The following is a 15,656-nucleotide window of genomic DNA, read 5'->3' on the forward strand; positions in this document are numbered from 1 at the left end:
CATGCATATACCCAAATCCCCAAATCAATCACATCCCAAATACAAATCCTAAATCTTACAAAACATCACAAATCTTAAACAAATTACACACAAATGAAATGCATCACAGATCTATTATACATCTCAGATCTATGCAATGAATCACAAATTGTAATAGAAGAAATTATACATCTCTCAAATCAGAAATTAGAAAAAAGGGCCGGCTGCATGTCACGGCCGCCGCGCGCTGCCCCGCCGACCGCCGCCGACGTGCGCCGCCGCGTCGCGCGCGTCCCCGCCGCCCGCCGCCGCGCGGGTCGCGGCCCCGCCGCCCGCCAACGCCGGCCCTCGGATGTGAGGAGTAGAGGGGAGGAGGAGGAAGGGAAGGAGGGGGAGGAGGAGGAAGTGGAGGAGAGGAGATGAAGTAGCTAGATCTCTGATCTGAGAGATAGGAGGAGAATATGAGGAGAAAGCTGGTCTGGGACTTAACCGATTAGATGTGGGAGAGAAATATTTACTCCCAGTTGGAGTTTTTAACTCGAATGGTTGGTGTAAAGATCCTCGGCCTTGGTGTTACCAACCGGGACTAAAGATCCTCGGCCTCCCGACATGCCTCTGACAGGCCACGAACCGGGGCTAAAGATCATCTTTAGTCCCGGTTGGTGTTACCAACCGGGACTAAAGATCAAAATTTTTATAACCGGGACTAAAAACAATCTTTAGTCCCGGTTCTTTTTGGATCCGGGACTATTGTGGAATTTGCTAGACCGATCAAAGATGGTTTCTCCACCAGTGTTAAGGCTCAAAAGATTCGTCTCGCAAATTAGTCTCAATCTATGCAATTAGTTATTTTTTAGACTATATTTAATACTTCATACAAGTGTTGAAACTTTGATGTGACAAGGCTGGTGTAAAATTTTTGTGTGGGATCTAAACATGGCCTTACTTCCAAAGTTGGTTGTTTGCTTCTAAAGGTAGACGGCATGCTCTCTGTTGGTCCTTTAATTGGCCGGTTTGCATTTGTGCTGGCTGATGTGTACTGCTCAAGGTAATAGTTATATCCTAGTTTGGCCTCCGCAAGCTAATGGAATAATTTACTACTTTTGAAAATAATAACTTTTGCATATTCTGTTAAATTTTTGTTAACCCTTTATTTTGACGACATGGCTGAACCATTCATTCTTTCAATATCGAATGGATTCTTCTTTGAACACCATGAATGCTCTCTGTCAAGGAATTTAGCATGGATGCAATGACAAGGCTGCCGCAATACATCCCATTCCCAGCTGGCAAATTTCTCTAGAGGAGATTGGTTGGTTACACCTGGCATAATTATGCCTTCAAGCATACATCATTAGTGTCACTAGAGTCAGCTTAGGGGATTTGGGCAAGTGTTATGGTAGATGTGACTACCACATCCAAATTTATCTATTTTATTCACTCATCACTTGTAGTTCACAAATATCAATATATCTAATACTCTCACACCCTTTTTCTTGAAAATTGTGTGGAGATTGCCTCTTGATTTAAGGGTGGCTCATCATCTCTCTCCTCACTTCTCTCCTCCACCTCATCACTCAATCCAATGTGGTATTTTTAGGGGCAATATATGGGGCATTATAGTACTTGCCCTTAAACATGATGGCCCATGATTAAAAATTATGGTGTGATTCCCTAGTTGATACGGAGGCTTATATATTATTATGTACTAGAAAAAAGCCCGTGCGTTATAATGGGAAGTGTAAAGAACAGAAAATTGAGGAAAAAATAAGAAAGATTTACATTATGTATTTTTAAGTAGGTAGGTGTATAATTAAATTAGTTTACAAGTAAAGTAGTGTGAGAAATAAAATGGTATGGTTGGATTTAGTTTTATTAAATTCTACATGATTAATTACGCTCTTTGGAATTTTATTAGAATTTTCAGAGCTTAATTATTAATTTTGATAATACAAATATCATTTTAGCAATTATTTAAATAAAAATCATCCTTTCTCTCTGGGCCATTTTCAGCCCATTTTATTCTTCAGCCTGCAACCGAGCCAGACCGCTTTCCTCTCTTCTCCTCCCCTCCACCTTAGTCCGCAAGAAAGAGTTCGGCCCAATAGGAAGTCTAATATGCTCCCCGTACTCCTCCTCTCCCTACCGTGCGTGGCCCAGCAATTGTGCGGCCCGGCGAGGAGGATGGCCCGACGCGGATCGATTTGAGCCATTCGTTTCGATGGACGGCAAACGAACGGCTCAAATCGGTTCCGAATTGATCAAAACCGTCGGGGCAAAAAAAATCCCTAAACCTAAATCATTTTCCCCTCCCCCTCCTCTCACCGTAGGCCGCCTTTCTCTCCCCCACCGGCGGCGTCCCTCCTCTCCCCCCCACCAGCAACGCCCCTCCTCCCACCGCGAGCTGCCCCTCCCCCATCGGCGGCGCCGCTCCCACTCACTCTCCACCCCCACTATCGGCTCCTTCCCTCCTCGTCGGGGTGCCGCCACTGCCTCGCTCCTTGCCAGATCCGGCGAGTCCCCCTCCCTCTCCCCCCACTGTCGGCTCCTTCCCTCCTCGTCGGGTGCTGCCGCCGCCTTGCTCCTCGCCAGATATGGCAAGTCGGCGGCTCCACGGCGCAGCGTCGGGCTCTCCGCTCGCCAGATCCGGCGAGTCGGCGGCTCCCCGCACAACGGTGGTTCGTGGTTCCCTGGCTCCATATATAGCGGCGCAGCGGCGGGTCGGCGGAGGAGGAGGTTGAGAAGAAGCGGCCTCCCATTTGCCCCTTCATCTCCTCTATCTCTTCATATTTTGGATGATTTTGTGAGAATTTCGATTTGGATTTGAATTGCGATTTTGTTTTTGGTTGGATTGTGATTGTGATGATGTAGGATGTGGAGAGGAGATAATATTGAACCGGGCTTTTTTTTCGGCCTTCTTTACGGTTTTTCTACAAATTGAATTGGATTATCTTTTTTTTTTGTTTTCATGTTTTTTCCCTTTTTTTCGTTATTACGGACGACGGAAACATTTTCAATTTTCTAAGTAGTAGAGACTAGAACATATCGATCCAAATGTGTTATGATAAACTCAATACAGTATCAACAATCAACGTGCTCTGGTGAGCGAAAAACATAAGCAAGCTAATGGGAATTCAGCTTCAACGACACTCGTAGTCGAGAGTCGCTCCACTACACTAGCAAAGTCATCCATAATTCCTGCCGAGAACCCAAAATGCTGCACTATTGCTGGCTCGAACACCGCTCTTACCATTGCAGCTATTGTGTTTGGACTCGCCAACACTCCATCTGTGGCAAGGAAAGTATCGTGGGCCATCGCCTTGTTGATTTGAAATGAGCCCTCATCTTCAATTATCCCATTTAATTCATTTTCCATAGGTGCATACATAGGTATGTGGAATGTGTCGAACTTCTCTTTGCTAATCACACCCTACAGCAAGTTAAAACCATTTTCAGTAAACCTGGAAATGAGCCTTGATTATAATTATTAATTAACTGCCATGTTACGTAAACAAATTGCGCTCAAGTAAACACAAAAATAAAAACTGTGATATTGCAAAAGAAATATTAACGAAGTTTTTGTACATATCTACTTATTATATAGACCTGAGCATGCATGGACAGGCCAGGCCCCAAGAATATAATGTGCAGATTGATTTGCATCAAAATTTACTACGGATCGGACAAGCTTGCTGTGTTAAACTTTTTTGCTGGGCGAGACAGGACTCAATCTTCTGTTGGGTTCGGGCTTGGCCCTGAGTTAATCATGTGCATAATGGTGCTGTTCAAGCTTGCCATGTACGTGCATGTGTCTCATCCAGGGAAATTGTCGATTTTTTTTCATATATATGTGAATTTGGTCATACTTTATTCAAATTCAGTAAACATGTATTAAAATTTTAAAAAAAAACTCGTTCAGAATATCTGAAATTTTCGAAATTTCAATGCCCACCGAAATTTTCTCGCTTTCCGAAAAGAAAAACTCTGGTCTCATCTAAAATGGATAAAACTAAACAAAGCATAAACCATGTAGGATACAGAGATTAATTAATTGATTGAAAAGCTAAAGCTTACGCTGCTTACCCTCGATGCCATGTCATTCAAGGCTACAGATACCACTTTCCATACTTGAGTAGACACGGAGGCCGGGTTGCTTGAACATCTACCGATCAGCGAGAAAATCAACCGACCTCCGAGAACCAGTTCTCGAGCCCTCAAGGACAAGAATAGCGTGAAATCCTTTCTAAACTGTCGAGCATAAGCGTTGGCAACAATTTCATGGTTCAACAGCCTCAAGCGCTCGTCGCTATCATACATTGGGATTTTTCTCTTGGCAAGTTCTTCAGGTGCCTGCTTTCACAAACGCACATCGATAGTAAAAGCTGCCCCATTATTCCATATGGCTGCATATATACAATTAACTCAACCTAATGTTGCATGCCTACCTTTGATAACCATTGCAAGCTGATGGAGGAGCAGAAGAAATGCACTGAGTCGGAAGTGAAAAGCCTCTCATAGAATGACCCAGGTACCATGTTGGCGACGACGACGTGATGAGAGGACACATCCTGGCTGTGCTTGAATTCGGCCAGACTCTTCGCAACGGAGTTGAAGTCATTGGATGGAAGATCGTTGAGGAAAAGGCACATTTCTGGTGGTGGCTGCGCGCATTCCATACAATAACGGTGGATGGCATCGACCGTAGATGAAATGAGCGTGAGTGCGTTCGGGCCAGATGAGCAGCCCAAGTCCGCAATTGCCATGCTCTTGGGAACAGATACTCCGCAGAAGGCTGTGACGGCTTCCTCTATGAGAGGCTTCATCCTATCTTGGGCAGTTTTCTACAAGTATTATTCGTTCTGAGGTCACTTTTGATTTTTGACTGAAGGGTGCATGTAAATGCCATAGAAATATAATCAGCTGTGATGATAACCAAGGGTTGAAATTTCGGTTCAATTTTGGAAATTTTGGACCCCCTCCCCGGCAAGTAACTATCTCGGCTGAAATTTTCGTTTTTTACAAAAATTCTTATGAATTTGGTCAAAATTTATTCAAATGAAGTAAAAATTTGTAATGTTGTAAAATAATTTCGAAATTCAGGATACTTCGGTGATTTCCATTTTCCAAAAGTGAAAACCGTGATCAGAACCAAATTAATCAATTAAGGTGCAGATGATTGCCATTTCACAATGTTCGTAGATACTCAAAACTGCCACCTGGGAGGGGAATTCCCTGGGCATCGTGCGGAAAGTTTTGGATAGTTGATTTATTGTTATTTCTAGCAAACAAAATTGTTTTCAAGAATGGCTTTAGGTATGCTATGATCATTGAGCTATGGTTCATAGCGGTTTAAAAACCATTGGTGAAAAATAGACTATAAAATTAATTAAGTTCTGAAATTTAAATTTTGGTGATAAGCTAACAACGAGGATACGATAAGAGGTTACAGTTATATTCCTAAGCAATCATCAAAAGAGGGTTGGAAACAAAAGTGCAAAATATTAGCAACAGCTTTTAAAGTACTTTCTGGCAGATGTCTTTGGTTTTTTTAGCATATTTAATCAACTATCATCAACTTATTTATTAAATATGATATACTTGAAAACTAAACTACAAAAATGATAAGAACAAGGATTTCAATATGTTCAATTATATGATAACCAACCTTGATCATTTCATGAAGATCAGAAGTACAAGTACAATTCAATTATGATGTCCTCCTCAAAGGCATGTGTAACTCAGAAATCAGTCAACACTCATATTACCAGCAAATCAAACGAAGCATATTGCAAAAAGTACATATGTACCTGAATTGTAGAGTTGCGAGCGTAGCTTGTTTCGCCTTGCCCTGGATTCATATGGACAATTTGTATGGTGGCCATGGCACACTGTTTCATATCTGATTGTGCTTGCTATGAAGGCTGAGTATGTATTTATAGCCTTACAAATGCCCTCTATGGTCATTGTAGTTGGAATGGAAATGTTGAAATGCTGACCTTTGTGATATCTGAACTATAAAATAATAATTTAATTAATCACCATTACTACCTACAGATACGTTCCTTTTAAATTTGTAAAATGTGCAATAATTAATCTATCTGATTATAACTATTATTTCTACGCAAGATTTTTTTCGCATTCATTGTATTCATTACGAGTAAATTTCAAAAAAATACTGATACTTCCATGAAACCATAAACAAACTACAAATTTATGCCATAATATGATCGAACCGTGGATTTAGTGTTGAACATATCACAAAGCTAAATATCAATCTGAAGTGCCATGTGATCAAAATTATATGTAATATATCCTAGTGGAACTTTCAGTTCCATATAATTTGGTGATAAAATTGCTTGTACATCTGTAATTTTGCAGTTGATGGCTTGTTGTTTTGCAAGTATTTTCGTGTAATTTTAAAGGTATCACTGCACATGCATAATACAAAATATTTATGTTGGCTTAATTATTAGTTAAAATTTAAAAATAATTTTCAATTTTCCATTATATGTAAGTCTTATATTTTTGGAAGGAAGCAGTATGTTATTAAAACGGTGCAGGACAATTATTGTTATTTTTGTCGACTAGGATGTGATGTGGTTATGTGAGACAAAATAAGAGTCAATGGACAAAAGCGCCACAACTGAGAGAGAGCAACATGGATACATTGTTGTGGCGGCAAAAGAATTTGACTAGCATTATTGATGGTTGAGTGTAACAAAATTTGGATTATTGTAGTAGGTGTGTTCAATCAATGCATGCCGCCTAGTCGTCGATCGCTCCATAGCCGCCCCTTGTTTGCTCACCTTGTTCTTTAAGCTTCTTAACACGCATAACCACCGTTTAAAATTACTTCAGGGGTAACCTGACAGGTATTATAAAGTCTAAGGAATTGGATATACGGTTTGAAACTATATACCATAGACAGACTTACATTCAAAATTTAGGGTCATGAGGATTTTCTTTAATAAATATGTTACTCGTATTTTATTCCCTTTTAAGTATATATAGGTATTTAGAAAAATATGTCCATGCGTTGTAACGGTTAAAGGCACATGGTCTAGCTTAGATAAGAACTGAAACCATGTTTTGTTCCCAAACAAAAACTTTTTACCCTGTCACATCGAATATTTGGATATATACATAGTCTATTAAATATAGAAAAAAACTAATTACACATATTGCGTGTAAATTGCGAGACATTTCTTTTAAGCCCAATTGCTTCCTGATTTGATAATGTGGTGCTACAGTAAACATTTGCTAATGACGGATTAATCAGGCTTAATAAATTTGTCTCGCAGTTTACAAGTGGAATCTATAATTTGTTTATACTTCAAATGTTATCCGTATATCCGATATGATACGTAAGTTCCAAATAAATCCACACACACACAAGGTGTCTATCTTAATCCCGTGACAACATCTATCTAACGACAGAGATCCACGAGACAAACCTATTTGACGGTCTAGACAGCCAAGAAGACCGCACACAGTGCCTTGGTGGGAAACTCCTTTCTTTCTTTGTTTTCGAGTAGTCTGTTCTTTGTATTTTCTTTTTCATTCAAACTACTACTGTAGTACAATATTAATGACCATGTGTTGTCTCTTCTACTAAAAAATTCATAGTGGTGATGGTGAAGCCAATATAGACACGCCACCTATTAACCGTGGGGTCAGTAAATCAGACGCTCCTCCGGATCCCATCACTATCCGCACTCGGCAAGAAAAAACCATCGCTCCCCAATCCCTCCATCGCTGCGCCCCCGGGTCCACCTAATGCGCGGGTGATCGCGTGCCACACCCAGAAATTCACAAGTAATTTTCGAACTAATTTGTGCATTAAAACCCTCGTTCAGGAATCAGCCAAGGTACACAAACTGACAATTTAATATACAGATTCATCAAAATAACTAAAACAATAAATACTTACATAAGAGGCACTTAGTCCTCACCATGAAGAAAACTGCAGCGGAAAATAAAATCTAGCGAAGCTTCTGCTCTACTCCCACAGGCAGCTCAACTGGGATCTAAGCCAAAGGTCTTCTCCTTCTGGATCCTTTTTCTTCAACTGAGGTTTGATGATTATTGCAAGGTGAGTACATGGAATACTCCGCAAGCCACACAACAAGTATGCAAGTGCACATGGATACCAAAGGATGGCATAATATAGGGTTCATTTGCGAAAGCAGCATTTAGCAAAGAGTTGAGAATTTGTAAAACAATAGAGTAATTAATCATCAATATTAATCAACACTGAACAGCACACCCATGCTGCACAGGCCCAACCAAACCTGAACAACCAACCCCGGTCGTACAGATCAAACCTCCAAACCAGGAATTATCCATTCCAAACCAGGAGTCAAATTAATTATCACATTCTTATTATTAATGAGTAGCGTGGGACAAATCACGAAAAACATTGTTAGACCCGCCCATAACTGCGGGTATGGCTATTCGAATAGTTTTACTCTGGCCAGAGGTGTACCACTGTACCCACAAAACACGATTCCACATATGTTGCCATGCCCCGAAGTACCACCACGGCACTGCAAAGGGGGAAATCGTGACAATACCCTTCGCACAACACAACTCACCACAGTGCACCATTCCTGGATCATAATCACCCCCTCAAAAACCAGAGGCATGGACTCCCCAGCGACCCCCACGGACTTCTCGCCACTTCTCAGTCTGGCACCCCGTAATGAACCATGCTATACAAAAGGTAAAGCCGTTGCCCACGCTGGCTTGTGGTTGGCACGGTTAATGTTTTACAACAGTAGCTCGCAAACCGGTCCTTAATTGTCATGAGCACGACCTTCAAAACCATGTACTCACAACCCACCATTAATAATATTTTAATTATCAATTAATTATCATAACACGATTGACCATCGTGAGCTACCATTAAATATAACCATAAGTAATAGTGAAGCATAATTTATCCCATTAATGAGCTAATGTTTCTAAGCACGGCTAAGCAACTATAAATAACATCTAGCTAAACCAATCCAATATATAAGGTCCATGCTAGTCAAATTATAACCCATAGGAAAATAAAGTCATCTTTGGCCATAATTAAATGGGAAAGGCTCACCACCCGATGACATTCTAAAATAATGCATAAGTTGAAATAAGACATTAGCTTTAAACGGGTTCAACATACTCAAAGGGTTGTTTGGGATCTGTATGACTTGCCTTGTGAACAAGCGTCTTCAATTCGTCTTCAGGAAATTCTCCAACGAACGAACGATCCTCCGAAACAACGGAAAACTAAACCTTTAACGCAAAACGAGAAAAAACACTAATAAAAACCAAATGAACAGTACAATTAAAGTTCATAAATAGGTAGAGCTTGAATTTACATGAATTATGAGACTTGAACGACCTCATTCCGAGTTCGTACGAATTAGATATGAATTTTACAAGATTTAATTCCCATTAAACCTATTAAAGAAAAGACTATTCCAAATTAATTAAATCATTTACAAATGATTTATAATGGAGATAAAAGATTAAAGCAACCTCCGAAAAAGATTAGATCATATTTGGTAGATGACATATATTAAAGAGGAATAATATGCCATTTAAAAGAGAGAACGGATTTATATCGATTTTGGACTGCTGAGATTAATCTCGACCGAGTCGACCAAGATCGGATGGCTTGGATTGATCTGGCAAGCGAGCCTCATGAGATACCAACTCAACGAGTCAATTCTACGTGACACGGGATCACCCAAAAGATCAACCGAAACCGGCGGCTCTGAACGGCTCTAGACTAAAGGACGACTCCACACGAACGAACGAACGAAGCACGGGGAACACTTCGTTCGTACGAACGAGCGAACGACTCAACAATGGTTGTGGCTAAACCGGTGAGCTAGATACGATTCACAGTAAAACCCCGGTACGGCAAACGATAGGCCGGTAGGAACTTAAAGTTGCACCTACGGCTAGATAACTCCACTACCGAGCAACGGGCTAAAACGGCGGCTAGGTTTAAGCAGCACACGGCTACGATACGGAACAGCAGCGACGGGACAGCACGACAGCAAGGCGCTACAGCGGTAGCGACTCAACAACGACTTAGTGAGATGGCTAAGCGGCAAGCAGCAGCACACGGCTAGGGTTAGGGCGACGGCACAACCTGTAGCGATGGTGCACGGGCTAGGGCAGCAGAGCTGCGAGCAACAGCGCAACTGGCATGGCTGCGGCTGTGGCAAAGCGGTAAACAGCGGCAGCGATAGCGATGCACGACAGCGGCGTGGCGACTGCAGTACGTGCACTAGGGCAGCGGCTACGCGGCGGCTAGCAGCGGACAACAGTGGGTGCGGTACACGGCAATGACCGGCTCGACGCTAGGGCCAAACAAGATTAGATTAAATTGGATGAAGTCCCTAGGGATATACTACACCGGTAAACGACATGGGAGAGAGGAGAGCTCACCGGAGAAGACGACGGCGACGACCAAGACGACGACGGCAAGAGGTGACGGCTAGCGGCAGCGGTGGCTAGGGTGCTGGAGGAGGCGGCTAAACAGGAGGAGAAGGAGTCTAGGGGCGGCTGCAACACAAAAAAAAACAGGAAATAGGAGGGGAGAGGACGGCTTATATAGGGAAAGATTGAATAGGATTAGGTGGGGCCAAGGGAGGCATGGCAGAGGGGGAAGGGCAAGGGAGGCGTGCACGGCTAGGAGAGGGGAGAGGCACACGGCTGGGAGGAGGCCGAGAGGATGAAGGGAAAAAGATACGAGAGGAGAAGGTTGCCTAGAAAGGAAAGGTGGGGGAAACAGATGCGGTGCCGTTTTGGGAAAGGAAGAGGAAACGGAACCAGAAAGAGAATAGGACTCGGCTCGTCATACAAAACGAAACCACGGTGGCAAAAGGGGTCGGCGGATACGACGAACCGTGGATAGGGAGAGTGAACCGGGAAGGATTGACAACCAAAGGAAGGAAAGGAAAGAATTATTAATTACTGAAATGATGTTTCATTTATTAAAAATACTTCCAATACTCAAATAATTATGGGAAAAATCCAGAAAATACTTGGGCATACAAAGTATTTAATAAAATTTTATCTAGCTGAAGTTTATGTTCAAATTTTTCATAGATTTTATTCACACACTTGCTTTAATTATAAATAAATTATAAAATAACTTTTTCACAACAATTTATAATTTAGCGATTTTCAGGGTGTGACATCGCGTCGGATCACCACGCGCGGTCAGCTTGCCCTCATCCACTAGAACACACAGCAGCTCTCTTCTCCTCTACCTGCTCACGTGCGTGTTTAGATTGACTTTGATAAAAAAAACTCAAAAAAATAGTTTGAAAGAAAAAAACAAAATACTAACTGAAGAAAAATAATTTTGTATAAAAAATATCCGTGTACATAAACATTATACATATAAATAATACATTGAAATTTTTTTAATCCCAATTTAAATTCAAATTCAAGTTGAGTTTATAACAATACTATGTAAATTTTGAGTTATAAACTTTATACAAGGTGTATAAACTTTACATATATAAACTTTAAGTGTATAAACTCAATGAAAGACCAATCAAATTAAAAATATAGAATAAACATGTGTGTGGGCTGAGGCCTCAAGTGACGCGACAAATCGCTGTCCCGCAGCCCGCGTGATCGTTGATGCTTCCGTCCCGAATATTCAGTAAGCCTAGTCTCCGAGTGGGCCAGCCAAAAGACGATCCTCCTATGTATATCTTTTTTGTTAGCTTGCATGTGATTATAACAGAATTAACACTTATAAATTAGCTTCTTATGTAATTACTTTGGAATTTCTTCTTGAAAATATTATATATAAAAAAAATCATAGATTACGGAATTAAATAAATCTACTCGGTAATATTCATAGATGAATAAAAAGTTTCCACCTAGAAACTAACTAGTACATAATTAGAAAATCTAGTTAAATACTTTGTACATATAAATTAAATTTCCGTATAGAAACTTTATGCGTATAAACTTTTCGTATAGAAGCTTTAAATGTATAAACTTTCCATATAGAAACTTTAAACGTATAAACTTTCCGTATATAAACTTTATACAAATAAACTTTATATGCAATCATTGTGACTTATAAACTTTTTGTATACACATTTTTTATATTGAACTTTCTGTTAATGAATATGAAATTTGAGTTTAAAAAATAAATATTCAATTACTTAGGTCTAAAATCGGAGTACGAGCCATGGGTATAGCAAGGAGTGCTCATGCACGTGTGTTTTGCCCATGCCCGGGAAAGAGTTGCTTAAAAACAGAAAAGCAACGTCATTACCGTTGATTAATCAAATTAGGAAAACAAGATGCGCAATATCCAAATAAAAAAAAGTGATCGCGTAGGGGCGCGCCTCGCGAGCGATCGCGCATTAGGAGTTTCGTGCGCCCCCTCCTCTCCACAACCAACATCGCGCCGCCCCCCATCGCCACGCCCCATCACTAGCGCTCCAGACGCCTCGCTCCCTCCCTCCTCGCCAATCGCCGGATCACGGCAGCCGGCCCCCGATGACGCGTCCCCGCACATCCCTCTCCCTCCCTCCTCCCCAATCCCGGCGGCTCCTCGGCGGGTTTGTTGCCGTGGTGACTGAGCTCCCGCCTCGCCCTTGCGTTCTGTCCCATCGTGACTCCTCGCCCCCATGCCGCTAGCTAGGTCAGCATCATTCATTTTTCTCATGGAAGTGTGTTTTTGTTTCCATCTCTTCTACCATACGCATAGAATTGCAGAACACTGCTGCTGGATCTCCTCTCTCTTGAGACAGTGTTATCTTTAAATCAATGCAAGTATGTACTGTTTTCTCAACAAGAATTGAAAACCCATAGATGGATTTAGTTGGGCATGATGTGTCCATTAACGTAAGCGATCACCCACATAACCCCCACAAATAATAGCTTCAGAACAAGTGCAATGTTACATCTGAAGAAATAGCATATCACTCCTGGGCTGGGCATATATTCCGTATGGACAATATGATCGAATTTGTGAAGCATCAGACATGCATAATTTGTTGGAGTTCTAAATTACAAGATCTTAACTTTAGCCTATAAAGCAATCACTCTTAATTACAAAAATTAACTTCTCTGACCTGTCGCATTTGAAGCCATTGGTTCCTCTTGCTCTTCTTCTTCTTTCTCTTTCTCTTTTCTTCTCGCTATATCACGCCGGCCTTCGAGTCTCCACCGGCACTGCCCTGAGACAGCCGAACGAACCCCTTCCGGCGCTTAAGCCGATCGGTGGCGAATTAGGGTTTTTAGATTAGATAGCAAGAATTGAGCGTCCTCTCCTCCTGCGATTACTTCTCTTATATAGCACTGGTGGGGCCCGGGAGCTTATCTCGAATTAGGTGTTAAAAGTTGTTTTAACCGATCACAAAACAACCTTATCTCTTATCTCAAATTAGTTCGGATTGTGGGCTCATCTGAAAAATCAACCAACATTCTCCCCTTGATTTTGAGACTTACTTACGAGTCCACTAAATACTATAGCTCCCCAAAGCAATGTGTCATAACAACTTTAAGCGTCATTAAGACAACAAGACTTATAGTTCACTACAATACTTAAATAAAGTCAACTTTACTTAGTGGGTGTTGATCGATGCTTATGCTCCCCATTTCCAGGATCAAATTCAAAGGCAATAACTTAATCCCATGCCGGCTACATGTTCTTTAAATAAGTTGGGAGGTAAGCCTTTCGTTAGCGGATCCACAAGCATTAATTTAGTACTGATGTACTCAACTTTAATTGTTTGATCCTGTACTCTATCTTTCACAACATGAAACATAATGTCAATGTGTTTGGCAGATTCACTTGACTTGTTGTTACTCGTATAGAATACTGTAGCCTCATTATCGCAGTATATTGTCAGTGGTTTGGCTATGCTGTCAACCACTCTTAATTTTGGGATGAAATTCTTAAGCCATACGGCCTGCCCCGTTGCATGATAACATGCCACAAATTCTGCCTGCATTGTCGACGATGCAGTAAGCGTCTGTTTGGAGCTTTTCCATGAAATAGCTCCTCCTGCTAGGGTGAATATGTAACCCGAAGTGGATTTCTTAGTGTCTAAGCACGCTGTGAAGTTAGCGTCTGAATAGCCTAAGATCTCAAGTTTATTAGACCTCTTATATGTGAGCATGTAATGCTTAGTTCCTTGCAAATAACACAAGACTTTCTTAACTCCTTTCCAGTGGTCCAATCCTGGATTTGATAAAAATCTGCCAAGCATCCTAGTAATGAATGCCAAATCTGGTCGCGTACAGACTTGTGCATACATTAAGCTTCCGACAGCTGAAGCATACGGTACCGTCTTCATTTCTTTAGTCTCTAATTCATTTCTTGGGCTTTGGAATGAACCAAATTTATCCCCTTTAATTATTGGAGCAGGTGTCGTAGAGCATTTGCTCATATTATATTTTTCCAATATTCTGGAAATATATGCTTCTTGACTTAATCCTAGTACTCCTTTGGACCTATCTCGGTGAATTTCAATGCCCAAAACATAAGATGCCTCACCGAGATCTTTCATATCAAATTTTGATGACAAAAATTCTTTACTTTCTCGCAGCAAATTCTTATCGCTGCTTGCTAATAGAATGTCAACAACATAGAGTACTAGTATGATGAATTTCCCACCTTTATTCTTCATATAAATGCAATTGTCCACCTCATTTTCCTTAAATCCGAAATTTTTGATTACTTCATCGAATTTAAGGTTCCATTGTCTGGATGCCTGCTTAAGTCCATAAACGGATTTCTTTAGTTTGCATGCTAAATGATCTTTTCCTTCCTCAACAAAACCTTCCGGTTGTGCCATGTAGACATTCTCATTTAAATCACCATTTAGAAATGCAGTCTTCACATCCATCTGATGGAGTTCTAAGTCATAGTGAGCTACTAAAGCCATGACAATTCTAAATGAGTCTTTCTTAGAGACAGGAGAAAATGTATCATTATAATCAATTCCTTCTCTCTGCGAAAAACCTTTAGCCACAAGCCTTGCTTTGAATCATTCGATGTTTCCTTTAGAGTCTAGTTTGGTTTTGTAGACCCATTTACAGCCTACTGTTTTGACTCCTTCAGGAACTTCTACTAGATCCCACACTTTGTTTTGGCTCATTGATTTTAGTTCATCTTCCATGGCTTGGAGCCACTTGGATGAGTTCTTACTTCTTATGGCTTCTTTAAATGATGTGGGGTCATCTACTTTCCCTATATATTTGTTCATATAAACTTCATAATAATCGGGAATAGCAGATTTCCTTGCCTGCTGTGATCTTCTTAATTGTTGATTTTCATCATTATTCACATGTGGTTGAGCATCTTCTTGTGGAGGTTCTTCATTTTGTGTTGCGGAATTCTGTTGAGGCTCATTAGTTTCATCATTATTACCATCAACACTTTCTTCAAATTAGGTGTAGAGCCAGAGGGTCCAGAATTACCCATTGTTGGCGGCACTACATTATGTGGCTCAGTCTGAATAAATGGAATATTAATCTCTCGGATTTCCAGAATTGGGACATTAGCCCGAATTTCCTCAAGATCAATTTCCTTAGCTTGTGAGCTTCCTGCTTCATTATTTTGTAAGAAGACAGCGTGTCTAGTCTCCACAAATTTAGTGACACGGTCTGGACAATAAAATCGGTATCCTTTAGATCTTTCT

At 40.9% G+C, this 15,656-nt stretch overlaps 1 protein-coding gene across 2 annotated transcripts; it reads right to left on the reverse strand.

The window, feature by feature from the left end:
* Positions 1 to 2,288: 2,288 nt before the first annotated feature.
* Positions 2,289 to 5,868, reverse strand: LOC127776006 (probable jasmonic acid carboxyl methyltransferase 1). 2 transcript variants are annotated; one of them, XM_052302330.1, is made up of 5 exons: positions 5,787 to 5,864; positions 5,645 to 5,699; positions 4,425 to 4,820; positions 4,063 to 4,329; positions 2,289 to 3,409 (listed from the first exon to the last, which is right to left on the reverse strand). In XM_052302330.1, the coding sequence occupies exons 2-5, from the start codon at positions 5,651 to 5,653 to the stop codon at positions 3,068 to 3,070; spliced, it is 1,014 nt and encodes a 337-aa protein (XP_052158290.1). In that variant the 5' UTR covers positions 5,654 to 5,699; positions 5,787 to 5,864; the 3' UTR covers positions 2,289 to 3,067. The 2 variants fall into 2 exon arrangements, with proteins under 2 accessions (XP_052158290.1, XP_052158289.1); XM_052302329.1 differs by lacking the exon at positions 5,645 to 5,699 and having other exon boundaries at positions 5,787 to 5,868.
* Positions 5,869 to 15,656: the final 9,788 nt, after the last annotated feature.

Source organism: Oryza glaberrima, chromosome 6, assembly GCF_000147395.1.
Source record: "Oryza glaberrima chromosome 6, OglaRS2, whole genome shotgun sequence".
In the NCBI taxonomy this organism is placed as follows: Eukaryota; Viridiplantae; Streptophyta; class Magnoliopsida; order Poales; family Poaceae; genus Oryza; species Oryza glaberrima.

Coding starts and splice junctions, on each gene's coding strand:
- LOC127776006 (XM_052302329.1), bottom strand. CDS start 5,861: ATGGCCACCATACAAATTGTCCATATGAATCCAGGGCAAGGCGAAACA. Junction 4,821..5,786: donor CTCGCAACTCTACAATTCAG/GTACATATGTAC, acceptor TAATACTTGTAG/AAAACTGCCCAAGATAGGAT. Junction 3,410..4,062: donor TGAATGACATGGCATCGAGG/GTAAGCAGCGTA, acceptor AACTTGCTGTAG/GGTGTGATTAGCAAAGAGAA.